A 23,849-nucleotide genomic window follows, 5' to 3' on the forward strand; every position below is an offset into this window, starting at 1 on the left:
AACCATAACCTTGACTAGACGGACCTTTGTTGGCAAAGTAATGTCTCTGCTTTTGAATATGCTATCTAGGTTGGTCATAACTTTCCTTCCAAGGAGTAAGCGTCTTTTAATTTCATGGCTGCACTCACCATCTGCAGTGATTTTGGAGCCCAGAAAAATAAAGTCTGACACTGTTTCCACTGTTTCCCCATCTCTTTGCCATGAAGTGATGGGACCAGATGCCATGAATGTTAGTTTTCTGAATGTTGAGTTTTAAGCCAACTTTTTCACTCTCCTCTTTCACTTTCATCAAGAGGCATTTTAGTTCCTCTTCACTTTCTGCCATAAGGGTGGTGTTATCTGCGTATCTGAGGTTATTGAGATTTCTCCCGGAAATCTTGATTCCAGCTTGTGCTTGTTCCAGCCCAGCGTTTCTCATGATGTATGCTGCATATAAGTTAAATAAGCAGGGTGACAATATATAGTCTTGATGTACTCCTTTTCCTCTTTGGAACCAGTCTGTTGTTCCATGTCCAGTTCTAACTGTTGCTTCCTGACCTGCATATAGGTTTCTCAAGAGGTAGGACAGATAACTCTAAATTATGTATAACAGCTTTTCTGTAGTAAATCACTTTTATGCTAGAAAATTTCAAGCACCTTCTTATAATCATACAATTAACAGTCAGAAATTACAGAAGGACTCTGATATGATTTTTCTACTTGTGTTTAACAGATATTTTATGTTTAAACAGGTATCCAACACTCACAGCCTTCCAGTGATTCATTGCTTCTGGAAGTGGTGAAACAAGTAAAAGTTAGTGATATGGAGGAGGATAAATTAGATCTTCCTGAAGAGGAAATAACATCCAGAGTAAATATGTATGTATCAGTACTTGAGAGAATTACTTTATTCTGAGAGATGGGATTGTAAAATTGTGGAAAATAGTTGCTTGAAATTGTAATACTATACGTTTCCAAAATCCAATAGTTAATACTATATCAACTGTTAGGAGTCTATCAGTGTCAACTGAAACCATTGAAGGCTTCTTAGAACTGGGTTAATTTGGAGCTGGACCTTGAGATTAGAAAGTATTTTGAGCTGAATGATAATAAAAACATTACCAAATTTATAGATACCACTGAGGTGTTTAGATGGTAAGTACAGGACGAAATATAAGCTCTTAAGCAAAAGGAAGAAATTATTATAAAGATAAAAGCAGAACTCCATGAAAGAGAAAACCAAACAACAAAAAGAAAAAGTAAAAAAAAGCTGGTCATTAAAAATCAGATAAGTGAACAATAAACCTCTAGTTAGACTATTTAGGAAGTATCGGAGAAAGCAATGGCACCCCACTCCAGTACTCTTGCCTGGAAAATCCCATGGATGGAGGAGTCTGGTAGGCTGCAGTCCATGGGGTTGCTAAGAGTTGGACACAACTGAGCGACTTCACTTTCCCTTTTCACTTGCATGCACTGGAGAAGGAAATGGCAACCCACTCCAGTGTTCTTGCCTGGAGAATCCCAGGGATGGGGGAGCTTGGTGGGCTGCCGTCTATGGGGTCACACAGAGTCGGACACGACTGAAGCGACTTAGCAGCAGCAGGAAGTAAAGACAGCATAAATTACCAGTATCAGGAATGAAGGAGAAGATGCTATTAAAATGATTAATGATGATATTAAAATGATTAAAAAGAAATACATTAAAATAATTAAAAGGAAATGACAACTTTATGCCAATAAATTTGACAATTTAAATGAAATGGATAAATTCCTTGAAAAACATAACTTATGAGACCTCTACCAGAAAAAATATATATCTTGAATAGCCTTAGATATACTTAAAATTTTTGAATTTGTAGTTTAAAAACGTCCCCTGTGCTTTGTTGCTCAGTTGTATCCAACTCTGTGACCCTGTGGACTGTAGCCCACCAGGCTCCTCTGTCTGTGGGGATTCTGTAGGCAAGAATACTGAAGTGGGTTGCCATGCCCACGTCCAAGAGATCTTCCCAATCCAGGCATCAAACCCAGGTCTCCCACATTGCAGGCAGATTCTTTCCCCTCTGAACCACCAGGGAAGCCCAAAAACTTCCCCTAAGCAAATGTAAAACATTTTCATTTCTCATATCTCCTTTGTTTTATTACCATAGTATTAAATCTTTATATATTTTAAGCCCAACAGCACAGCTTATGCTGTTACTGTTTTATGCACTTGTCTTAAAATCGAGAAGAAAAAACTATGTAATTATGTTTTCATTTATATTTGCCTGCATAATTACCTACCTATATACTTTATTTCTTGGTGTACATTCATATTACCATCTGGTGCATTTCCTTTAAGCCTGAAGGACTCTCTTTAGTATTTCTTATAAGGAATGTCTGTAAGCCACAAATTATCTTAGTCTTTTGTCATCTGTGGAGGTTTTTAATTTGTCTTCATTTTTGGCTGCTTTTTAAAAAACTGAGATATATTTTTTGAAAATTGAGATTCACTTAGTATAAAATTTACCATTTTAAAGTGTACAGTTCAGTGGTTTTTTAGTCTATTACAGAGTTGTACAGCATCACTACTATCTAGTCCAAGAACATTTCCATCACTTCAAAAGCAGATCTTCTACTTTGCAGTTCCGTTCAGTTCAGTTCAGTCACTTAGTCATGCCCGACTCTTTGAGACCCCATGAACTGTAGCACATCAGGCCTCCCTGTCCATCACCAACTCCCAGAATCAACCCAGATACATGTCCATCGAGTCAGTGATGCCATCCAACCATCTCATCCTCTGTCTCCTCTTCTCCTCCTACCCTCAATCTTTCCCAGCATCAGGGTCTTTTCAAATGAGTCAGCTCTTCGCATCAGGTGGCCAAAGTACTGGAATTTCAGCATCAGTCTTCCCAATGAATATTCAGAACTGATTTCCTTTACAACTGACTGCTTTGATCTTGCAGTCCAAGAGACTCTCAAGAGTCTTCTCCAACACCACAGTTAAAAGCATCAATTCTTCAGCGCTCAGCTTTCTTTATAGTCTAACTCTCACATCCATACATGACCACTAGAAAAACAATAGCCTTGACTAGATGGACCTTTGTCAGCAAAGTAATGTCTCTGTTTTAGTAATCGGTCCCAATTTTCCCTCCCTGCATCCTCTAGCAATGGCTTATTGGCTTTCTTTCAGTATGAATTTGCCTGTTTTCAACATTTCATGTATTTCATATAATATGTTGCCTTTTGGTATAAACGGCTCAGGCAGTAAAGAATTTTCCTGCAATGCAGAAGACTTGGATTCAATCACTGGGATGGAGAGATCCCCGGGAGAAGGGAATGGCTACCCACTCCAGTATTCTTACCTGGAGAATCCCATGGACAGAGGAGCCTGGCAGGCTACAGTCCCTGAGGTCACAAAGAGTTAGATATGACTGAGCGACTAACAATTTTTACTTTTTTCCCCATAATATTTCCAGTATTTATCCAGGTCATTGCATCTAACAATATTTAATTAGTTTTTTTGGCTAAATAGTATTCCATTATATGAATATATTATTTTTGTTTATCTGTTCATCCGTTGATGGACATTTCTGTAGTCTCTAGTTTTTTGATGATTATGAATAATACTGTCTTGAATATTCATGTATACATTTTTGTGTGAACTTATGTTTTCAGTTATTTTCCACATAAAAAAAACTTAGATTTGCTGATCATGTGCTAATTCTATGTTTAACCTTTTGAGGAATTATGAAACAGTTTTCAGAATGACTATGCCATTTTACATTTCAGCAATGGATGAAAGTTCTAATTTTCATATTAGATTCTCCAATCCATTCAAGCATCTGTTATTCTCTCTCTTTTTTAAGTCTAAATTAATTTATTATTTTTGGCTATATCTTTGTTGCTGCACAGGCTTTTTTCTCGTCGCATTTTGTGGGGGCTACTTTCTAGTTGTGCACAGGCTTCTCTTTGCAGTGGCTTCTTTTACTGCAGAACATGGGCTTTAGAGCACGAGAGCTTCAGTAGTTGTGGCACATGGGCTTAATGCTCTGCAGCATGTGGGATCTTCCTGGATCAGGAATTGAACACATATCTTCTGCATTAGCAGGCAGATTCTTTACCACTGAGCCACCCGGGAAGCCCTCTCTGTTGTTTTTGTAAAATTTATTATATCATTCTAGAAGGTGGTGGGCTTCCCTGGTGGCTCAGATGGTAAAGTGTCTGCTTGCAATGCAGGAGACCTGGCTTTGATCTCTGGGTCAAGAAGATCCCCTGGAGAAGGAAATGGCAACCCACTCCAGTATTCTTGCTTGGGAAATCCCATGGACAAAGGAGCATGACAGGCTACAGTCCATGGGGTCTCAAAGAGTTGGACACAACTGAGCAACTTCACTTTCAGAAGGTGGTATCTAGTGGTTTTAATTTGCAGTTCCCTAATGACTAGTGATGCTGAGCATCTTTTCATATGTTTCTTGGCCATTTATATGTCTTTTTTGGAGAAATCTTTATGAAGAACTTTTTTGCACTTTTTAATTGGGTTGTCTTTTTGTTACTGAGTTGTAAGTGTTCTTTATATATTTTAGCAACAAGTCCTTTATTAAGTATAGGATTTATAAAAATGTTCTTTCCATTAAATTGGGTTTTTCACTTTTTTGTTGGTATTTTTAATTTTGATGAATTTCCTTTTATCTATTTTTTCCTAAGTTTTATATTTTATCTCTTATGTTAGGTCTTTCTTTGATCCACTTTGTGTTAATTTTTGTATGTGGAATGATGTAGATATCTGTATTAATTCTTTTGCATGTGATTCTAGTTGTCTGAGCACTGTTGCTTTCTTTTTGATGGGTAGTTTTGCTGGTTATAGAATTCTCGGTTGACAATTTATATACTGTATTGTGATGCTTTAAAGTTATTCTTCTTGTCCTTAGCTTTTATCACATTGACTTTCTGTCCATGTATGGATATCTTTGTGTTTGTCCTCCTTGGAGTTCACTGAGCTTCTTGGATGTGTAGATTAAATTCTTTCATATTTGAGAAGTTGTTACCATTATTTTTTCAAATATATCTTGGCCTTTTTCTCTATTTTCTCCTTCTGGGTCTCCCTTTGCACTTATGTTGTTTTGCATGATAGAACCCTCTGAGGCTCTTTCATTCTGCTTGATTGTTTTTCTCTTTGTATTCTTCAGATTGGACAATTTCTTTTTGATCTATCTTCAAGAGCTCTGCTTCTTTCTCCTGCAAGTTCAGATATGCTGTTGAGTCTTCCTGGTGAATTTTTCATTTAGTTACTTTATTTTTCAATTTCAGAATTTCTCATTTGGTTCCTTTTTATAAATATATGTGTAATTACTATCTCTTTATTGTAATCTCTCTATGAATAGACATTTTTGCCATAATGCACTTTGGTTCTTTAAACATAGTTTTCTTTAATTCTTTTCATGTATTTTTATGATAGCTGCCTTGATGTCTTTGTCTACTAAGTTGAACTTCTGAGGTCCTCCCTGAAATAGTTTCTTTTTACTTCTTTTAAGTTCATGGTCCATAGTTTCCTGTTTCTTGTTATGTCTCATAATCTTTGTGAAACCCATACATTAAAAAAAAAATTATATCCACTTTGGTTTCTGATCTCCTCCCTTGTTTTTGGTTGTTGTTATTGTATTTTTGTTTGTCTAATGACTTTGGTAGATTAAGTCTGTGGAATCTGTTTTACCTATAGTGAATGTCATTGATCTCTGTATTTACTGGGTTTTTGTTCTGTTTTATTTTTAAAACTCTGCTTATTGGGGCTTGCCTCTGGATCAGCATAGCTTAGTGGCCAGCCAGTAATTAGTTTGTGCTTGTGTTAAACTCCTTGATCAGTAATACTGCCACTCTTTGCCAGTGGATCTGTAAGTGGTTTAGGGAATTCATTCAAATTTGGTGATTTACACATCTGCCCTGACTTTTATTATGATTGTAAAGCCTCACATTCAGCCAAGAATGATTAGCTGAGTCTCAAGTTTATAATTTATTCTGAGCATCACTTTGTTTAGGTTATAAACAACATATGGCAAATATTTCTTCAGAACTTATTTTAATATTACAAACTGACCAGATTCAGTATTATCTTTTGTTGGTATAAGCAGGTTCTTTTGTTCATATAATTTTAATGATTTTAAAATATTTCCTTGATTATTTTTAGCAAACTGCGTAGATGTGGTTGTCTAGGGAGCTCTTTGATTTGGGTAGATTTTTTTGGTCAGCCTTTTAATGGGGTTTTATTTTCTTTCTTCAATGATTAGTGAATTCAGTGGATGTCAGTCTCATTCACTTTCAAATGAAAAGCCAAAACTCCTTCTTTCATAGAATATAAATAAGCAACAGACTGTGTACTGCCTTAAGTTACTTATTTCTCAATTTCATCACTGTGAACTTTAGAATTTCACTATTTAGCAAAACATTCTTAGTTTATTTTGAGCTTAGCTTTAAGGATTGCAGTATTACCTGTTAGGTTGGTGAAATATGCAGTGGAATGTTTTTTTGTAGAAAATTCAAGTACCCTTTCTTAGATAGTGATTTCACAGAAATGAGATTTGATTTTGAATATGATGTTCTTTTCCATTTACCCAGAATACATTGTTGGATCTTTTTTATTTGTTTTTTCCCTTCAGTGATGAGAAAGAAGAACAGAATCAAAAAGAAAAATTGGTGTTATCAGAAGACTGTGAACTCATTACAATAATTGATGTAATTCCTGGCAGATTAGAAATCACTACTCAACACATTTACTTCTATGATGGCAGCATTGAAAAAGAAGATGGTGAGGAGTTCTGGGGGAATAATTTCTGTTGTTCAATAGTTAAGTATCCAGTTTATCAATCATTAATGAGAAGAAAATAATAAGATGGGCCTGTAAAATTGTAGTCTCTCATGTAAAGGGAGAAATGGAAAGTCAGTATGGGATTAAATTCATTATTCAACAATGTACTGAGGGGAATGCTTCTTTTTTATTATCAATGTTTTTTTTAAAGGTTTGCCTAGTGGGGATTGCTATAAATTTAAGTTATAAATGCAATATTTTATTTATATGTACTCTTGTTCCTATAGGCTTCTCACCTAATCTTTTATCTGAAAATAAAAAGATATTTAAATCTAAGCTGCTAACATAAAGAGAAAAGGGAAAATGTTTCTAAGATACTATATTCAGAGTTATTCTCTATTCCAATGGAAAGGAAGTATAAAAAGCTATAGAATTTTAAAATAGTTTTAAAAGAAATAGTTTAAACATGTAATACATTTAACAGATGGTTTTTATCATATAGAGGTTGAATTCTTTTTCCCTAAACGCTATTCTTGTCAGGAAAAGGAGATATTTTCTGCATAACATATGTAACTTTATGTGGTCCACAGTCACAAGATTTTTTTCTGTTTTCAGGAGTAGGCTTTGATTTCAAGTGGCCTCACTCTCAAGTTCGAGAGATTCACCTACGACGGTATAATTTAAGGAGGTCAGCCCTTGAGATTTTTCATGTTGACCAATCCAACTACTTTCTCAATTTCAAAAAAGAGGTTTGTAAAAGGCTACCTTTCTCCTAGATTGTTAGCTTGAAATAATTTTCCAACTAGTAAGCTGTAATGAAACTTTACACTCTGCTATTCCACTGAGTCAGAATATTAGAGAAAAAAGATACATACTTTGGGACGAAGCAGCATATGAATTTTTGTTGGAATTTATGTTTGAGTGTTTGGAGGATATCTTATATATAGATAGATAAAGAAGTTAGTAGAATTTTGGGTGTCAGCAAATAGATCTCACATTGTGAGATACTATGGTGTATATATATATGATATAATTGGATTTATGAAATTAGATTGGGTTGAATTCAACAATAATGGAGTATGTGTAATCAGAAAAAAAAATAATGGAGCATATGCTTCTTCTATGAATAGCGTAAATTCTTAAATAGTATAAGCAGTTAAGAGATTGCCACTGAATTCAGGTTCCCTGGATCCAAAACCATTCCACCACTAGCAGTGTAACCTTTGGCGCGTTACTTGCTCTCAACCTTCCTTCCCTTTGGCATATACTTGAGGCCAGACTTGCATCACAGTTTGATAGCTTTCTTTTACCTTGCCTAGCTTTCTCTCCATTTTCTCTCTCTGGTATCTCTCCTAATAAAATCCTCCATGTTCAATTCTGTCTTAGCATTTGCTTCTCAGATTACCTGGATTCAGTTCAGTTCAGTTCAGTCGCTCAGTTGTGTCCGACTCTTTGCGACCCCATGGACTGCAGCACGCCAGGCCTCCCTGTCTATCACCAACTTCTGGAGTTTACTCAAACTCATGTCCGTTGAGTCAGTGATGCCCTCCAACCATCTCATCCTCTGTCGTCCCCTTCTCCTCCCGCCTTCATTTTTCCCCAGCATCAGGGTCTATTCCAATTAATCAGTTCTTCACATCAGGTAGCCAAAGTACTAGAGTTTTAGCTTCAGCATCAGTCCTTCCAATGAATATTCCGGACCGATTTCCTTTAGGATTGTCTGGTTGGATCTCCTTGCTGTCCAAGGGACTCTCAAGAGTCTTCTCCAACACCATAGTTCAAGAGCATCAATTCTTTGGTGCTCAGCTTTCTTTATAGTCCAATTCTCACGTCCATATATGACTACTGGAAAAACCATAGCGTTGACTAGATGAACCTTTGTTGGCAAAGTAGTGTCTCCATTTTTTAATATGCTGTCTAGGTTGGTCATAACTTCTTCCAAGGAGCAAGTGACTAGCAGAGTATAACTTCTTCCAAGGACCTGGATTAACAGAGTCAATAACTAACTTTCTATTCATTTGAGATCCAGGTATATTTATAAATGATTTGATTCAGACCTTTGAAAAACATTTTTCTATTTTTACCAAAGGGTACTTTTTCACTATTAAAAATAAATATTTACCGATAGGAAAATACAATGTATGTGTTTTTTAGAAAGCTATTTTATGTAATTAAACTAAGCACACTCCTGTTGTATGTAGTTTTTTGTTTTTAATTTATTTTATTTGGCTGCACCAGACCTTAGTTGCAGCATGTGAACTCTTAGTTGTGTTATGTGGAATCTTGTTCCGTTACTGGGGATTGAATCTGGGCCGCCTATCCTGGGAGCTTGGTGTCTTAGCCACTACACCGCCAGGGAAGTCTCTTGTATATAGTCTTTAAAGCATATTTATATGTGGTACCTAATCTTCATAACAGTCTTCAGATTAGATATGGAAAATTCCATTCCTTTTTTTTAATAGATGAGGAAGCTGAAGTTCAAAGATTAATTTTATTTCTTTACATTTGCATAGCCCTGAACAATCCACAAAACTGTAAAGGGTAAAATTATTATATTGAATACACAAATGAGACTCAGTAAATTAATTGAATTGTCCAGATGATTAGTAAATGACAGAACTAGATTTGAACTGGAAGTGAGCTAGTTTTCTGATAAAATGTGTGATGATTACTCTATTAATATACTGTAACATTCTAAAAAAAATGTATGTCATAAGTTTTTTAAGCCTAGTAAAATAAAGAAGTTAAAACTGTAATCTTCTGTTTAAGTGAAGTGTTCAGATTAGGCAAATACATAGTGACAGAAAGTTTAGTGGTTGTCAGAGGACAAGAGGGAAATTGGGGAGTGATGGCGCATAAGTATGTAGTTTCTTTTGAGGATGACATAAATGTCCCAGAGTTAGATAATGTGAATAGTTGTACAACTCTGTGAATATTTTTTTAAAAAAGAGAAAAACCTCACTGAATTATATACTTTAAAAGGGTGAATTTATGGTATGTGAATTATATCTCAATAAATCTGTTAATAAAGCCGTAATCTTGTTTTCTCTTATTCTATTTTTAATGCATAAAGTGCTGTTTTTTTAATAGGTTAGGAACAAAGTATATAGCAGACTGTTGTCACTTCATTCTCCAAATAGTTATGGAACCAGATCACCACAGGAGTTATTCAAAGCATCAGGACTGACACAGGTAGGAAATTTTAGGTCACTGTTTGGTGTTAATTTTGTATCTTAGACTTTTGCCTAGAAGTAAATCTTCCTTCTGACTATTTTATTTTGATCATACAACTGCTTTTCTTCCATTCAGGTTGATCTTTTGAATTGTCTTTGAATCTTTCTGTTTCCTTCACACGTAAGAGTTCCCTGTCCTCCAGCTCCCATTTCGTTCAGTTCATGGGCATGTCTTATACCTTCTTCTTTCATTATAATGTTCTTTTAAAAAAATAATGTGGGACTTTTCTTAATAATAAAAATCCATGCACAAGAAAAAATGAAAAAATACAAGACACCTTGGAATACAGGCAGAAAAAAGTTTCTCCAGTGTTTCTGTCTGCCAAAACTAATGCTTCCATGCATTTTATCCGTATATAATCCCAACATCTCTTGAATTTGCACTGTCAAAAGCCAAGGAAAGGCTCTTGTTTTTTGCTCTCTGGTGTTGTTAGTAGTCTCCTAATTAGGTTCTCTGCCTCCTGACTCTCGCTTTCCTCCTACATATGTGTTAATCTTAATCTTTAAATGTTGCTCTTGTTCAAAAGCCATCAGCAATTCCTTCCTATTGTTTATGGAATAAGCTTTATTTAAAAGTACATTCCCTGCTTTCTGTGGTATAAACTTTATTCATTAAAGTACTGATTCCTCAATTTGGCACATAAGTATTATTGGACTTTCTGTATGGATAGATCCATTTCTCACCATTTCTACATGTCTTTTGCTTAAGGCACACTTTAAGTGAACGTACCAAATTCAGACTTAAATTGAAGAAAGTAGGAAAAACCACTAGACCATTCAGGTATGACCTAAATCAAATCCCTTATGATTATACAGTGGAAGTGAGAAATAGATTTAAGGGCCTCGATCTGACAGATAGAGTGCCTGATGAACTGTGGAATGAGGTTCGTAACATTGTACAGGACAGGGATCAAGACCATCCCCATGGAAAAGAAATGCAAAAAAAAAGCAAAATGGCTGTCTGGGGAGGCCTTACAAATAGCTGTGAAAAGAAGAGAAGCGAAAAGCAAAGGAGAAAAGGAAAGATTTAAGCATCTGAATGCAGAGTTCCAAAGACTAGCAAGAAGAGATAAGAAAGCCTTCCTCAGCGATCAATGCAAAGAAGTAGAGGAAAACAACAGAATAGGAAAGACTAGAGATCTCGTCAAGAAAATTAGAGATACCAAGGGGACATTTCGTGCAAAGATGGGCTCGATAAAGGACAGAAATGGTATGGACCTAAAAGAAGCAGAAGATATTAAGAAGAGGTGGCAAGAATACACAGAAGAACTGTACAAAAAGATCTTCACGATCCAGATAATCATGATGGTGTGATCACTCACCTAGAGCCAGAAATCCTGGAATGTGAAGTCAAGTGGGCCTTAGAAAGCATCACTACGAACAAAGCTAGTGGAGGTGATGGAATTCCAGTTGAGCTATTTCAAATCCTGAAAGATGATGTGTGAAAGTGCTGTACTCAATATGCCAGCAAATTTGGAAAACTCAGCAGTGGCCACAGGACTGGAAAAGGTCAGTTTTCATTCCAATCCCAAAGAAAGGCAATGCCAGATAATGCTCAAACTACCGCACAATTGCACTCATCTCACACGCTAGTAAAGTAATGCTCAAAATTCTCCAAGCCAGGCTTCAGCAGTATGTGAACCGTGAACTTCCTGATGTTCAAGCTGGTTTTAGAAAAGGCAGAGGAACCAGAGATCAAATTGCCAACATCCGCTGGATCATGGAAAAAGCCAGAGAGCTCCAGAAAAACATCTATTTCTGCTTTATTGACTATGCCAAAGCCTTTGACTGTGTGGATCACAATAAACTGTGGAAAATTCTGACAGAGATGGGAATACCAGACCACCTGACCTGCCTCTTGAGAAATCTGTATGCAGGTCAGGAAGCAACAGTTAGAACTGGACATGGAACAACAGACTGGTTCCAAATAGGAAAAGGAGTACGTCAAGGCTGTATATTATCACCCTGCTTATTTAACTTATTTGCAGAGTACATCATGAGAAACGCTGGACTCGAAGAAACAAGCTGGAATCAAGATTGCCGGGAGAAATATCAATAACCTCAGACATGCAGATGACACCACCCTTATGGCAGAAAGTGAAGAGGAACTCAAAAGCCTCTTGATGAAAGTGAAAGAGGAGAGTGAAAAAGTTGGCTTAAAGCTCAACATTCAGAAAACGAAGATCATGGCATCTGGTCCCATCACTTCATGGGAAATAGATGGGGAAACAGTGGAAACAGTGTCAGACTTTTTTTGGGGGGCTCCAAAATCACTGCAGATGGTGAGTGCAGCCATGAAATTAAAAGACGCTTACTCCTTGGAAGGAAAGTTATGACCAACCTAGATAGCATATTGAAAAGCAGAGGCATTAACTTTGCCAACAAAGGTCTGTCTTGTCAAGGCTATGGTTTTTCCTGTCGTCATGTATGGATGTGAGAGCTGGACTGTGAAGAAAGCTGAGCGCCAAAGAACTGATGCTTTTGAACTGTGGTGTTGGAGAAGACTCTTGAGAGTCCCTTAGACTGCAAGGAGATCCAACCAGTCCATTCTGAAGGAGTTCAGCCCTGGGATTTCTTTGGAAGGAATGATGCTAAAGCTGAAACTCGAGTACTTTGGCCACATCATACGAAGAGTTGACTCATTGGAAAAGACTCTGATGGTGGGAGGTATTGGGGGCAGGAGGAGAAGGGGATGACAGAGGATGAGATGGCTGCATGGCATCATTGACTCGATGGACATGAGTCTGAGTGAACTCTGGGAGTTGGTGATGGACAGGGAGGCCTGGCGTGCTGCGATTCATGGTGTCGCAAAGAGTCAGACACGACTGAGCGACTGAACTGAACTGAACTGAAAGGTGTATGTTAATCTGTCTTCAAAAAAAATGCTTGAGCATACTCACACTGTGTAGAGTAGGCTAGATTTAACAAGGTGATTAAAAAAATAATGATTATGTCTTTCTTTAGAAAGTTTTTTATCTGTTATAGCAAAATCCCACCTACCTTTTCTGTATAAAGGAATTTTTCTGAGCAGAGATATAATAATATAATGTTATTTAAAATTTGTAGATCTGTTAAGTACATTGAGATACTGGTATTTTAATATTTATACTTAGGAAGATTTCAGTTAATGACAAAAATTTAAAATTTGGGCACTCCTTCTAGAATTAAACATTTTTATATTCAAATAATATATTTTTTAACTAAAGAAAATCTTAATTATTATAGGAGATCTTTTAGACTGCAGTGTGAGAACTTTCTTTTCCTTTTCTAAAGACCAGTTTTTAAAAGGAAGTGAACTTAGGAGAAGTATGTTGATTTTTCTCCCTGTTTAATCTTTTTTCAAAAACTTAACTTATTTACCAGAAAGATGATAGAGATAGTGGATGCAAGATTATTTTAGTACTGTCAGTAATAGTCATTGATTTCTAAGAGATGTAGACTAATTCTGATTTTTTTCTATGCTGTCTAGAAATGGGTAAACAGAGAGATATCAAATTTTGACTACCTCATTCAGTTAAATACAATGGCAGGACGAACCTATAATGACCTTGCACAGTATCCTGTGGTGAGTTTTATAAAAATCCTGTAAATATACACTTGCCTTTCAATTTTATTATATATAAAAATATAAGTGGCTTATATCTAGTTTTTATTTTTAAAAAGATGTAAAAACTATTTTTGCCTTTCTGTTTATTTCTTACCCTGCTATTTAAGACGTATGTAAATATTAAGGGCATTTTAAAAATGAAAGCCTTTTTTCTTTCCCTTCATTGAGAATATTTCAATGGAATTATAGGAGTTAATGCTTCTGGTTATTGAGCTAAAGATGAATAAACATTTGCAACAGGGAAAAAGTAAAGACTGTTTGATATTAGTTATGGAGCTGGTAGCTTCCCTTGGAAAGAATATCTAAACTGTAAATTGTGGCTCTTTTAGTTCCCCTGGATTTTACAAGATTATACTTCAGAAGAGTTGGATCTTAATAACCCATCTGTATTTCGAGATCTATCCAAACCAATTGGGGTAGTTAATGATAAGAATGCCAAAGCCACGAGAGAAAAGTAAGTGCCTTTCATCTGCTTTGATAGATATACCCATAGCAGTTTGAATTTGTATTGATTTCTCCTATGGCTAACCAAGTGTTACTTTTGCTAATTAGAGTCTGATAATTCCTTCATTAAGTTTTCTTGATAATGTTATCAGTTGTCTTTCAAATATCTTGACTATAGGCTGTGTCCCTTCATTACCAAATTTAAATTAATGTTGTTTAGAATTTCTTTTCTCCTTGTAATAAGAGAGTGAAGTCATAAAAAGAAAAACAAATATCATATATTATTACATATGTATGAAATCTAGAAAGGTGGTACAGATGAGCCTGTTCGCAGGGCAGGAATAGAGATGCAGACATAGAGAACCGACATGTGGACACCAGCGGCAGGGGGTTGGGGTGGCAAAGTGTGGGATTAGTTGAGAGCGTAGCACTGACATGTAAACAGAACCTTGTGTAGCACAGACAGCTAGTGGGAAGCTGCTCGATAGCACAGGGACCTCAGCTCTGTGCTCTGTGATGACCTAGAGCGGTGGGATGGAGGGTTGGAGGGGAGGGAGGCTCAGCAGAGAGGGGATGTGTATATGTATAGCTGATTCACTTTGTTGTACAGCAGAAACTAAAACAACATTGCAAAACAGTTATCTATCCAATTAAAAGATAAAAAGTATGTGTGCAAGGGTGGAATTCTTTATCCCTAGGTATTTTAGACTTAATAACCTGCTAATCTAGCATTTACATCTGATGTACTATTTTGGTAGATACCAAATTAATAATACTAATCTTTTCAGTAATAATGTGAACAAAAAACAGTGAAATGTAAGAAAATTTAGAAAGTAACATTTGAAAGGAAAGAAAATATTTATAGTTATATATATTGATGATCATCTATCCTGTAAATGTCTCATATTTTTTTTTTTTTATTCAAAGCAAGTGGCTGACAAGTAAAAGAATAATTTTAATTTTCCCTTTTCTCCATGTGAACTTATGGATAACTTCCAGTAATAAAGACAAAGTGTTTGCAAACAAAAACTTAGTTGTAGATTTTTTTGAGAGTTGATAGTACATTATTTTTTTCCTTTTTATTTGCAAATTCCATAAGACCTTTTTGCAGTATTTAATATTTGATTTACTAATGGAATTTTGCTGTATGTATATTACCTCACTGCTGTTAGTCAAACTACTAACACTGTTCCATAGGAAGTACATTTCATATAGGTTAACTTATTTTGTAGATAATGGAAGATACAATTTAATTTATGTTTCAATAATATATTTTTCTTCATAGGTACAAATGACTTTGGCCTAAAAACTCTCTTTATTCTCCTGAATATTAATGATTTCTATGTAAAAAGGAAATTGACCTTAGCTTGACAAATTGATTAGTATTTTGGTTTAAAATTTTAATGTGTGTTGCTTCCAAAAACTGTTCATTCTTATTTAGATTTTATACCCACTAACTCAGATGTCACCATTCAGAACAATTACAATATTAGTGATAGTGCTTGAAGAGTTATTATATATATGCCCTTTGCTAGTAATCTGTTAGGCCTTCTTTCTATTTCACTGTCTACTTTTTTATTTAATTTTATTGGAGTAGAGTTGATTTACAGTGTTCTGTTAGTTTCTCTGTACAACAACATGATTCAATAATACACACATATATTCATTCTTATTCAGATTTTTTCTTATATAGTTTATCACAGAATATTGAGTAGAGTTCCTTGTGCTATACACATCTATTTCCTTCTACCTTTGAATTATTAGACATTCATTTTCACAATTCTTGACTGACCCTCTATATTTTTTTCTATTACCTTGGCCATACTATGATGTCTAATTATCACATTCTTAAAATAGCAAAAAAATAGAAACAACCTATCTATAAATAAATAGTTAAATTGTTGTATATTCTAAGATTTTGTAAAAAATTTTTATTGACTTGTAGTTGATTTATGATGTGTTAGTTTCTGCTGTGCAGCAAAGTGAGTCACTTATATATTTTGTAAGATGTTAATAGAAAATTGTTAGATGAAAAAATAAGTTGTGAACAATATACTAGGTGTAACAGTTTTATATTAAAATGTATTTTATATTAAAATATATATTAATTCATAATTGACAAAGGTTTGCCAGAATGTTATTATTTATTATCTCTGGGAAGTACAATTTTAATTGATTTTAAATTTCTTTATTTTTGGTTTTCTGTGATTTCTAATCTATCTGTAGTGAAAATAATTATTGCATAATACAAAAGTATTCCAAACTCCACTATTAGTACTACTATATTGTTCAGAAAGTATTAGTAATTTTTTTCATTTATTAATGTGTTGTGCTGATATGAGTACATAGCCTCTTAAAAAACTGTTTTCAGCAATACAATACAAGCATCTATCCTAAATTAATTTTGTTACTGTGATTATAAAACTTTAGTTTCTATTTTTAGATATGAAAATTTTGAGGATCCTATGGGAACTATTGACAAATTTCATTATGGTACTCACTATTCAAATTCTGCTGGAGTTATGCACTATCTTATTCGTACAGAACCATTCACCACCCTTCACATCCAGCTTCAGAGTGGAAGGTATGTTTTGGGTAAATAAACTGTTTTCTTAAGACTATATGATAGTGTTGAAAACTCTTTGCCTTCATGTCATGTACTGTTATAGGGTTCCCTGGTGGCTCAGATGGTAAAGAATCTGTCTACAATGCAGGAGATCTAAATTTGATCCCTGGGCCAGGAAGATCCCCTGGATAAGAGAATGGCTACCCACTTCAGTGTTCTTGCCTGGAGAATTCCAGGGACAGAGGAGCCTGGTGGGCTACAGTTCATGGGATCACAGAAACTCAAGCACAATTAAGCGACTAACACTTTCACTTTCATATACTATTATAACAGGACCTTACCTTTTTTATTCTCCTCTTTTTAGGTTTTGATTCATATAATAGCCCCTAGATAAAAGTAGCCAAACTAGTTTGATAACAGGGCACTCAAACTGACTTACACAAATGACTTTTAAGGCGAATTCCTCTTTACTGTTATCCAGTGTACTTTTGTTATTTTCAACTGGGTTTAGGAATCTACCAGAGATTCAGACTTAGAACTGATTTAGACCTTAATCCAAAACATCTACCAGAAATGTCTAACCAGTGCCTCTGTAGTCCTCCTAAAAATATTGATCAATAGGAATAAAAATAGAGAGGAATGAGAGCCCTTAGATTATTAATAGCAGCTCAAACAGGTCTGTAATGCCACCGTATTATTGTATCATCTGTCTATATTATACCTTACCTAAGTTTCACATTTTCTTATTTATCCTAAAGAAAGAAACTTCTTCAAGAATGCTCCATTCCCCAGCGTATCCTCCAGGTGCCTCTCTACTTACTCTCATTTTGTCTCCCTGTTGCCTTATTCTTTAACATTATCCTCTTGCCTTTTCTGACCAATCAGAAATTATGTAAACATTGCCTGTTCTGCTCTCTTTCCATGTAATGTTTATCTCTCAAAATTAGCCTGGGTTCCGTATTCCTGTCTTTAGTTCACTGAGCCTTGTCTTTCAAGGAGAGGCTTAGATCACTACATATCTCCAAATGTTATGCTTGCCATGAAGTCAGGTAATTTTCCTTCCGGGAAAGCAAACCTGGGTCTCTTCAGTTTTTAGTGATTTTACAGCTTTTAAATGATTTTTTTAATAAGGCCTCAAAAATAGATTCTGTTTGTGCTTCAGAGGACCTCATCAAGAGAGTAAAAAGACAGCCAGTTCAGTTGGAGAAAATATTTGCAAATTATAGATCTGATAAAGGACTTGTATCTAGAATATATAAAAAAAATCCTTGCAATGCAACAGTAAAAAGACAAATGACTCAATTAAAAACTGAACAAAAGATCTAAATGGACATTTCTCCAAAGAAGATTACAGATGTCTAATAAACACGTGAAAAGTTGATCAACATCATTGGTTATCAGGGAAATTCAAATCAAAACCAAACTGAGATACCTCTTTACACTCATGAAGATGGCTGTAATGAAAAGATAGATAATACCTACCGTTGATGAGATGTTGAGAAATTGGAACAATTATGTACTGCCAGTGGAAATTTAAGATGATGTAGCCTCTGTGGAAAACAGTCTGGCAGTTCTTCAAAACATTAAACATAGTATTACCCATGACCCAGCAATTCCAGTCCTAGGTATAGACCCAAGATTATTGAACATGTATGTTTATGCAAACACTTGCACACAAATGGCCTTAACAGCTTTATTTGTAATAGTCCAAATATTTAAATAACCCAAATGCCCATGAACTGGTAAAGGAATAAATGAAACGTGGTATACCCATGGTGTGGAATATTATTTAGCTATGAGTTAAGAGAAGGAATGAAAGATTGATATATGCTACAACATGGATGAAACAGTAGTATGTTGAATGACATAAGCCAGGCACAAGATACCATATGTTATATATGATTTACATAAGGTGGCTAAAAAAAACAAATCCATGGAGACAGAAAGTAGATCAGTAATTGCCTAGGGCTAGAGGGAGGGTGAATGGAGAGTGACTGCTGTTAGATACAGGATTTCTTTTTGGAGTGATGAAATGTTCTAAAATTGTTTGTTGTGTACATATATGTTAATTATATATCAGTTAAGCTGTTCTCCCTCCACCCAAACAAAAAGATTCTGCCCTTAAAGCTGTACCTCTCACTGAATTTGAATATATCATTCTTAGACTTTATTGATGACCCAGTCATTGACTATAGTTAAATTTAGAGTTCTGCTAAGTTCAGCTGTGCTTCAAAACAAGATTGCTAGGTACAAGAAGAGTCATATTAGTCATCAGTTGTCACTTAGAAGACATCATTTATGGGATAAAACTGGGAAAACAGCGTCAAAGGAGATGAAACAGAAGGGGTTTATGCTGTTTGTGATTAGCTAAAACATAATAAAAATTGCAGCATGACCACGTCTTTCAATTACTGTAGGCAAATGATGGAACTTGAAAATAAAGTTAAAATAAGATAGTAGTATATGGAAGTAAAGTATAAAAGCTTTAGCTACAGAATTATTTCCCTAACTCACTATCTACTTTTTAGCCAAAGTTTGCAAAGATATTTTGTATCATAGATTAATCAGCAGCATTCCTATAGATCTGTTAACTATGTCATAAATACTATAATACTTAGTGATATTTAAACTCTGTAATTTTAAAATACCAAATAATATTTATTTACACTCTGTAATAAATTTTACTCAGCAGAATTATGCCATTTTCATCTAAGATGATACTAGTGATTAAAATTATAGTATATAGTTCCTGACAACAAAATAAAGATTCTCATAAGGAGAGCATATTTTGTTTTTAGATGTTAAAGAGAAAGGGTAAATAAAGAAAAACTAAACATGAGGCACCCTGAAGAAAGTGTAATTTGTTTTAGCCTGTTGTTGCTCAGTCAGGACTCACTGCTCCCTTCCCATCTCCACATGTAGGTTCGACTGTGCTGATCGACAGTTCCATTCCATCCCTGCTACCTGGCAGGCTCTCATGGACAATCCATATGATGTGAAGGAACTTATTCCTGAATTCTTCTATTTCCCAGAGTTTTTGGAAAATCAAAATCGTAAGAAATAGTTTAAAAACTGGATTGAATAGGTCCCAATGGAGGATCTTGAAAAATATCTTTTAGGACATTTTTTGTGATGACCTATAGATTATTTATTCTGTGTTTTTATTACTCAGTGACATGGCTTAACTTAATGTCCAGGTACTAGTCTTACCTTCTACAGAAATGCTACAGTGAATAAGATAAATGAGTGAAATATGAATTAGTAAGGGAATTTATCCGAGTACAGTGTTTACTAGTGAAGCAAAAAGTGGCTGCAAGCTATTTCAGCCGTACAGCTGCATGAGTTAAAGTGTTTGAGTTAGATAAGATGAAGGTTTATATCAGGGGTCAGCAAACTATAGATTCATGGGCCAAATCTGTGAGCAAACTAGTATTTATCAGTAAGGTTTTTTGGAATACAACTGGCCAATACATTTACATAAGCTGTGGCTGCTTTCACAGTATAATGGCAGATTTGACCAGTTGCAGCAGAGACCATAGGTTCACAAAGCCCCAAATACTTATTCTTTGTCTCTTTGTAGAAGTTTGCTGACTTCTTTTAGAGTAGAAAACAGGAGGCAATTTGAAAATAATGACTGAGTTTAAGTTACCACAATATTTGAAAAACCATATTATTATTATGTTATTGTTTTAAATTAATTTTTATTGGAGTATAGTTGCTTTATAGTGTTGTGTTGTGGTTGTTTCTACTGTACAGCAAAGTGAATCAGCTATACGTATCATGTTAAATTTTTGAAGAAAAGAATCATAGAAGGAAATATGGTCTTTAAGAATATGCAAATACATTTTCGATGACTTGGTTTTAGATTTAAGTACAAATAAGAAAATGGCAAGATCGTTCCAATTTGTGTTCTTTAGGGAAATTCCAGGGTCAAGGGCTGCTAACTTCCTTTTCCTCCCCTACCATGAAATGTTAATGTTTGACCCATTGCTTGCTCAGTAGAATTATTTGCCATGCTGGTGAGAGCACATCCAGGGTCTCATGACCTTGGATCGTGCTCTCTAGGACCGGCTGTTGGATCCAAGGCATCTGATTCTCAGAGAAAGGCAGTTCTAATTGGTCACCTTGAGAAAACTGAGTGAAACTGTTGACAAATCTGACCCTAGTCAACCAGAGGACTGGATCTTCTAGGGCAAGGTATCCAGGATAGAAGGGATGAGCAGATTAAATTTGGACCCAGAATTCAAGGTCTGCTTAGCAGCTTGACAATTTCTGACATTCACCGGAGCCAGAGCTAGTTGCTCTCTATTACTACTGTCCTGGTGGCTTCCATTTCTAATTATCCATTGCCAATTTATTCAAAATGAGCTGGGTGGGAGAAAACAAAGTATATTCATTAGAATGACAACAAATATTAATAAAAGCCACTCAAAATTGTATGAGGAAGAAAATGTTAGTATTTATTTTCCATAATAAAAATCCTGAGATATGGTAACTTAACAGCATCCTCAGAGTCAAGTTCCTTCTGTATCTTTTTACTCTGCTGTTCTGAGTATTTTAGATTTGTTCTTGGCCAGTTACTATCGTGACTAAAAAATTCTAGACATCATAGGCAGATGCAACATTGTCTTAGAAACAATTGAAACTTTTAATTCTTTGTGTTGTTTCTTAAGAATGAAAAACCCTTTCTCATGATCTCCCTTCACTGTCCAGAGCTGGGTCATGTACCAACACCTATGCCAGTCACCTGCAACAAGCATGAAATATAGGGCAGAATGCACACTTGAATAAAATAAAGTTTCTGCTATTAGATAAGGAAGGATGGCTGTCAGGTGGCCACCAGTATCTGCCATATAGTAGTTGAGTTAAAGCCACAGACCCTGCATCGTGATATTTTATGACCTTTAAACATCTCTGCAGCTTTAAGGAACACTGATATTTTTAGATAACTTCTTTAATGAAGGACTTTTGTGTTAACACTTTTCCTTTTCCATATGTATGAACAAGAAAATCTTATCTTTGGGACAGTTTTGTCAAAATACTGCCTTCTGTCATAACTAGTATGAGCAAATATTTATTATGTCAGTATCTATTTAAAATAGTGTTGTAGAAATATGTTGTCCTTCCATAAGGTAAACTTGAGTGAGTTTAAGGTGTAAGTTACACCCAAAAACTTTAAGTCACTGGGTTTTGTAAATTAACCATTAGAGGAACTGTGTTAATTCTTTTTAATGTATGAAGAATGCTTACTGTTGCATTTTTGTTCAGGTTAAGATTTTGGTCATAATTATAATTTTTCTCACTTTTCTCAGCAAAAAATAAACTATTAGTTTGATTTATCTTCTAATAACCAATTGTAGTTTATTTTTTTCTAATAATTCATTTTAAATTATCTTCTTTTCGTTTTCTTTTTTGATCAAATGTTTAATAAAATACATTCTAATAGATGAGTTATTTTTACCTGTTCAATAAATTTACTCAGGGATGGTGTGGGGAGGGAGGAGGGAGGAAGGTTCAGGATGGGGAGCACATGTATACCTGTGGCGGATTCGTTTTGATGTTTGGCAAAACTAATACAGTGTTTCAGGTTTAAAAAAAAAAAAAAAAAGACTATTATTTCTCAACTGAGTAAATATTTAGTAGCATTCCATACAATTAGATGTAAGATCTTGACCCAATAATTACTAAATAAAGTATTTTTAAATTTCAAAAAAAAATTTACTCAAGAAGGGAACTTAATAAGTGGGATTGACTGTGAGTTTGAAATTGATGTACATTCTTCTATATTTAAAATAGATAAACAGTAAGGACCTGCTTTGTAGCACAGAGAAGTGTACTCAATGCTCTGTAATAACCTAAATCAGGAAAGAATTTGAGAAAGAATAGATACACATCTATGCATGGCTGAGTCATTTTGCTCTGTACCTGAAGCTAACATGCCATTGTTGATCAACTGTACCCCAATATAAAATAAAAAATTTTTAATTGATTTTTTAAGTCAAATTTTATAAAACCTTGATTCTCATCTTTTACTTTTAATAAACAAAGAAAAAACTTAGTTTTGCTAAGGAATATACCCTTTTATTTGTTTTACTTGATATATTTAAATCTAAAATGATATGATACATTTATTTTTTACATCTTAGAATTTAACTTGGGTCGTCTACAAGTTTCCAAAGAACTAGTAAATGATGTCGTTCTCCCCAAATGGGCTAAGTCTGCTGAAGATTTCATCTATAAACATAGGAAAGCTCTGGTAAGATTTTTATGTTTAGTTATTAAGTAGATTAATAAGATAAAGATATATGTGTTTTCCAGAGAATGATGGAATAAAGTATAGCTAATATTTTTCTTCATTAATTTGTAATCTATATTATATGCTGTTTTAGAAAGTATAATATAGTAATTTATTTTGAAGTTATGAATCTTCTGATATAGTGAGACTATAGTAGTACTGTCCCTCAGATATATAGCAAAAAAAAAATTCACTTCTGTAAGGCATCTGCCTGTTGTATGTATGTTTCAGTTACCAAGCTGGTGTAGTTTGATATATCATAGTTCCCATATTTGTTTCAAATCTATCAAGGATAAGAACATTGTTTTTTCCTCTGAAGGGATTCAGTAAGTTTTTAATAAGATAGCTAAATGAATACTAAATACTACTTAAATGTTTTGCTAGTTTTAGCAAAATTTCCATTTTGGAGTTGAAGGACTAGTAAGATTTTGTTTAATATCACTGTTACGTTATTATCTTGAAGACACTGTTTCCGCCTCCACACCCACAGAGCCCACCTAGCTTTCTATCTAAACTGAAATGTTTCAGATTCTAGAACTAAATGGCCAATACCTGGGAATGCTCCTTATTGTTAGTAGGTAGTTTGTCAAACTTCAAAATTCTGAATTAGTTTATAATTTGTTGGTGGTGGTGTTCAGTCGCTAAGTAAGGTCCGACTCTTTGTGACCCCATGGACTGCAGCATGCCAGCCTTCCCTGGTCTTCACTGTCTCCTGGAGTTTGCTCAGATTCATGTCCATTGAGTGGATCTGTCTCATCCTCTGTCACCATCTTATTTTGCCTTCAACCTTTCTTAGTATCAGCTGTTCTCTTTTCCAATGAGTCAGCTGTTCTCTTCTAGATTTATACTTGTAAACAATAACCCCATGCATGAATAGAGAATTGGGGGAAAAAGTAACACAACTCTGAAAGATAATATAACTTTTTAAGTAGGCAGAAACTTTTCAG

General features: G+C 34.9%; 1 protein-coding gene across 6 annotated transcripts in view; it reads left to right on the plus strand.

Moving 5' to 3' along the window:
* The window catches only part of NBEAL1 (neurobeachin like 1), a 155,681-nt gene that overhangs the window by 105,359 nt on the left and 26,473 nt on the right, over positions 1-23,849 (plus strand). For all 6 annotated transcript variants that reach the window (XM_025278024.2, XM_025278019.2, XM_025278018.2 and 3 more), the window contains 9 exons: positions 732-858; positions 6,609-6,757; positions 7,373-7,506; positions 9,848-9,949; positions 13,460-13,555; positions 13,927-14,051; positions 16,485-16,625; positions 19,530-19,660; positions 22,754-22,863. In XM_025278024.2, the coding sequence (XP_025133809.1) occupies positions 732-858; positions 6,609-6,757; positions 7,373-7,506; positions 9,848-9,949; positions 13,460-13,555; positions 13,927-14,051; positions 16,485-16,625; positions 19,530-19,660; positions 22,754-22,863 (1,115 nt within the window). The remainder of the gene's footprint in view (positions 1-731; positions 859-6,608; positions 6,758-7,372; positions 7,507-9,847; positions 9,950-13,459; positions 13,556-13,926; positions 14,052-16,484; positions 16,626-19,529; positions 19,661-22,753; positions 22,864-23,849) is intronic.

The sequence above is a fragment of the Bubalus bubalis genome, chromosome 2 (assembly GCF_019923935.1).
Source record: "Bubalus bubalis isolate 160015118507 breed Murrah chromosome 2, NDDB_SH_1, whole genome shotgun sequence".
In the NCBI taxonomy this organism is placed as follows: Eukaryota; Metazoa; Chordata; class Mammalia; order Artiodactyla; family Bovidae; genus Bubalus; species Bubalus bubalis.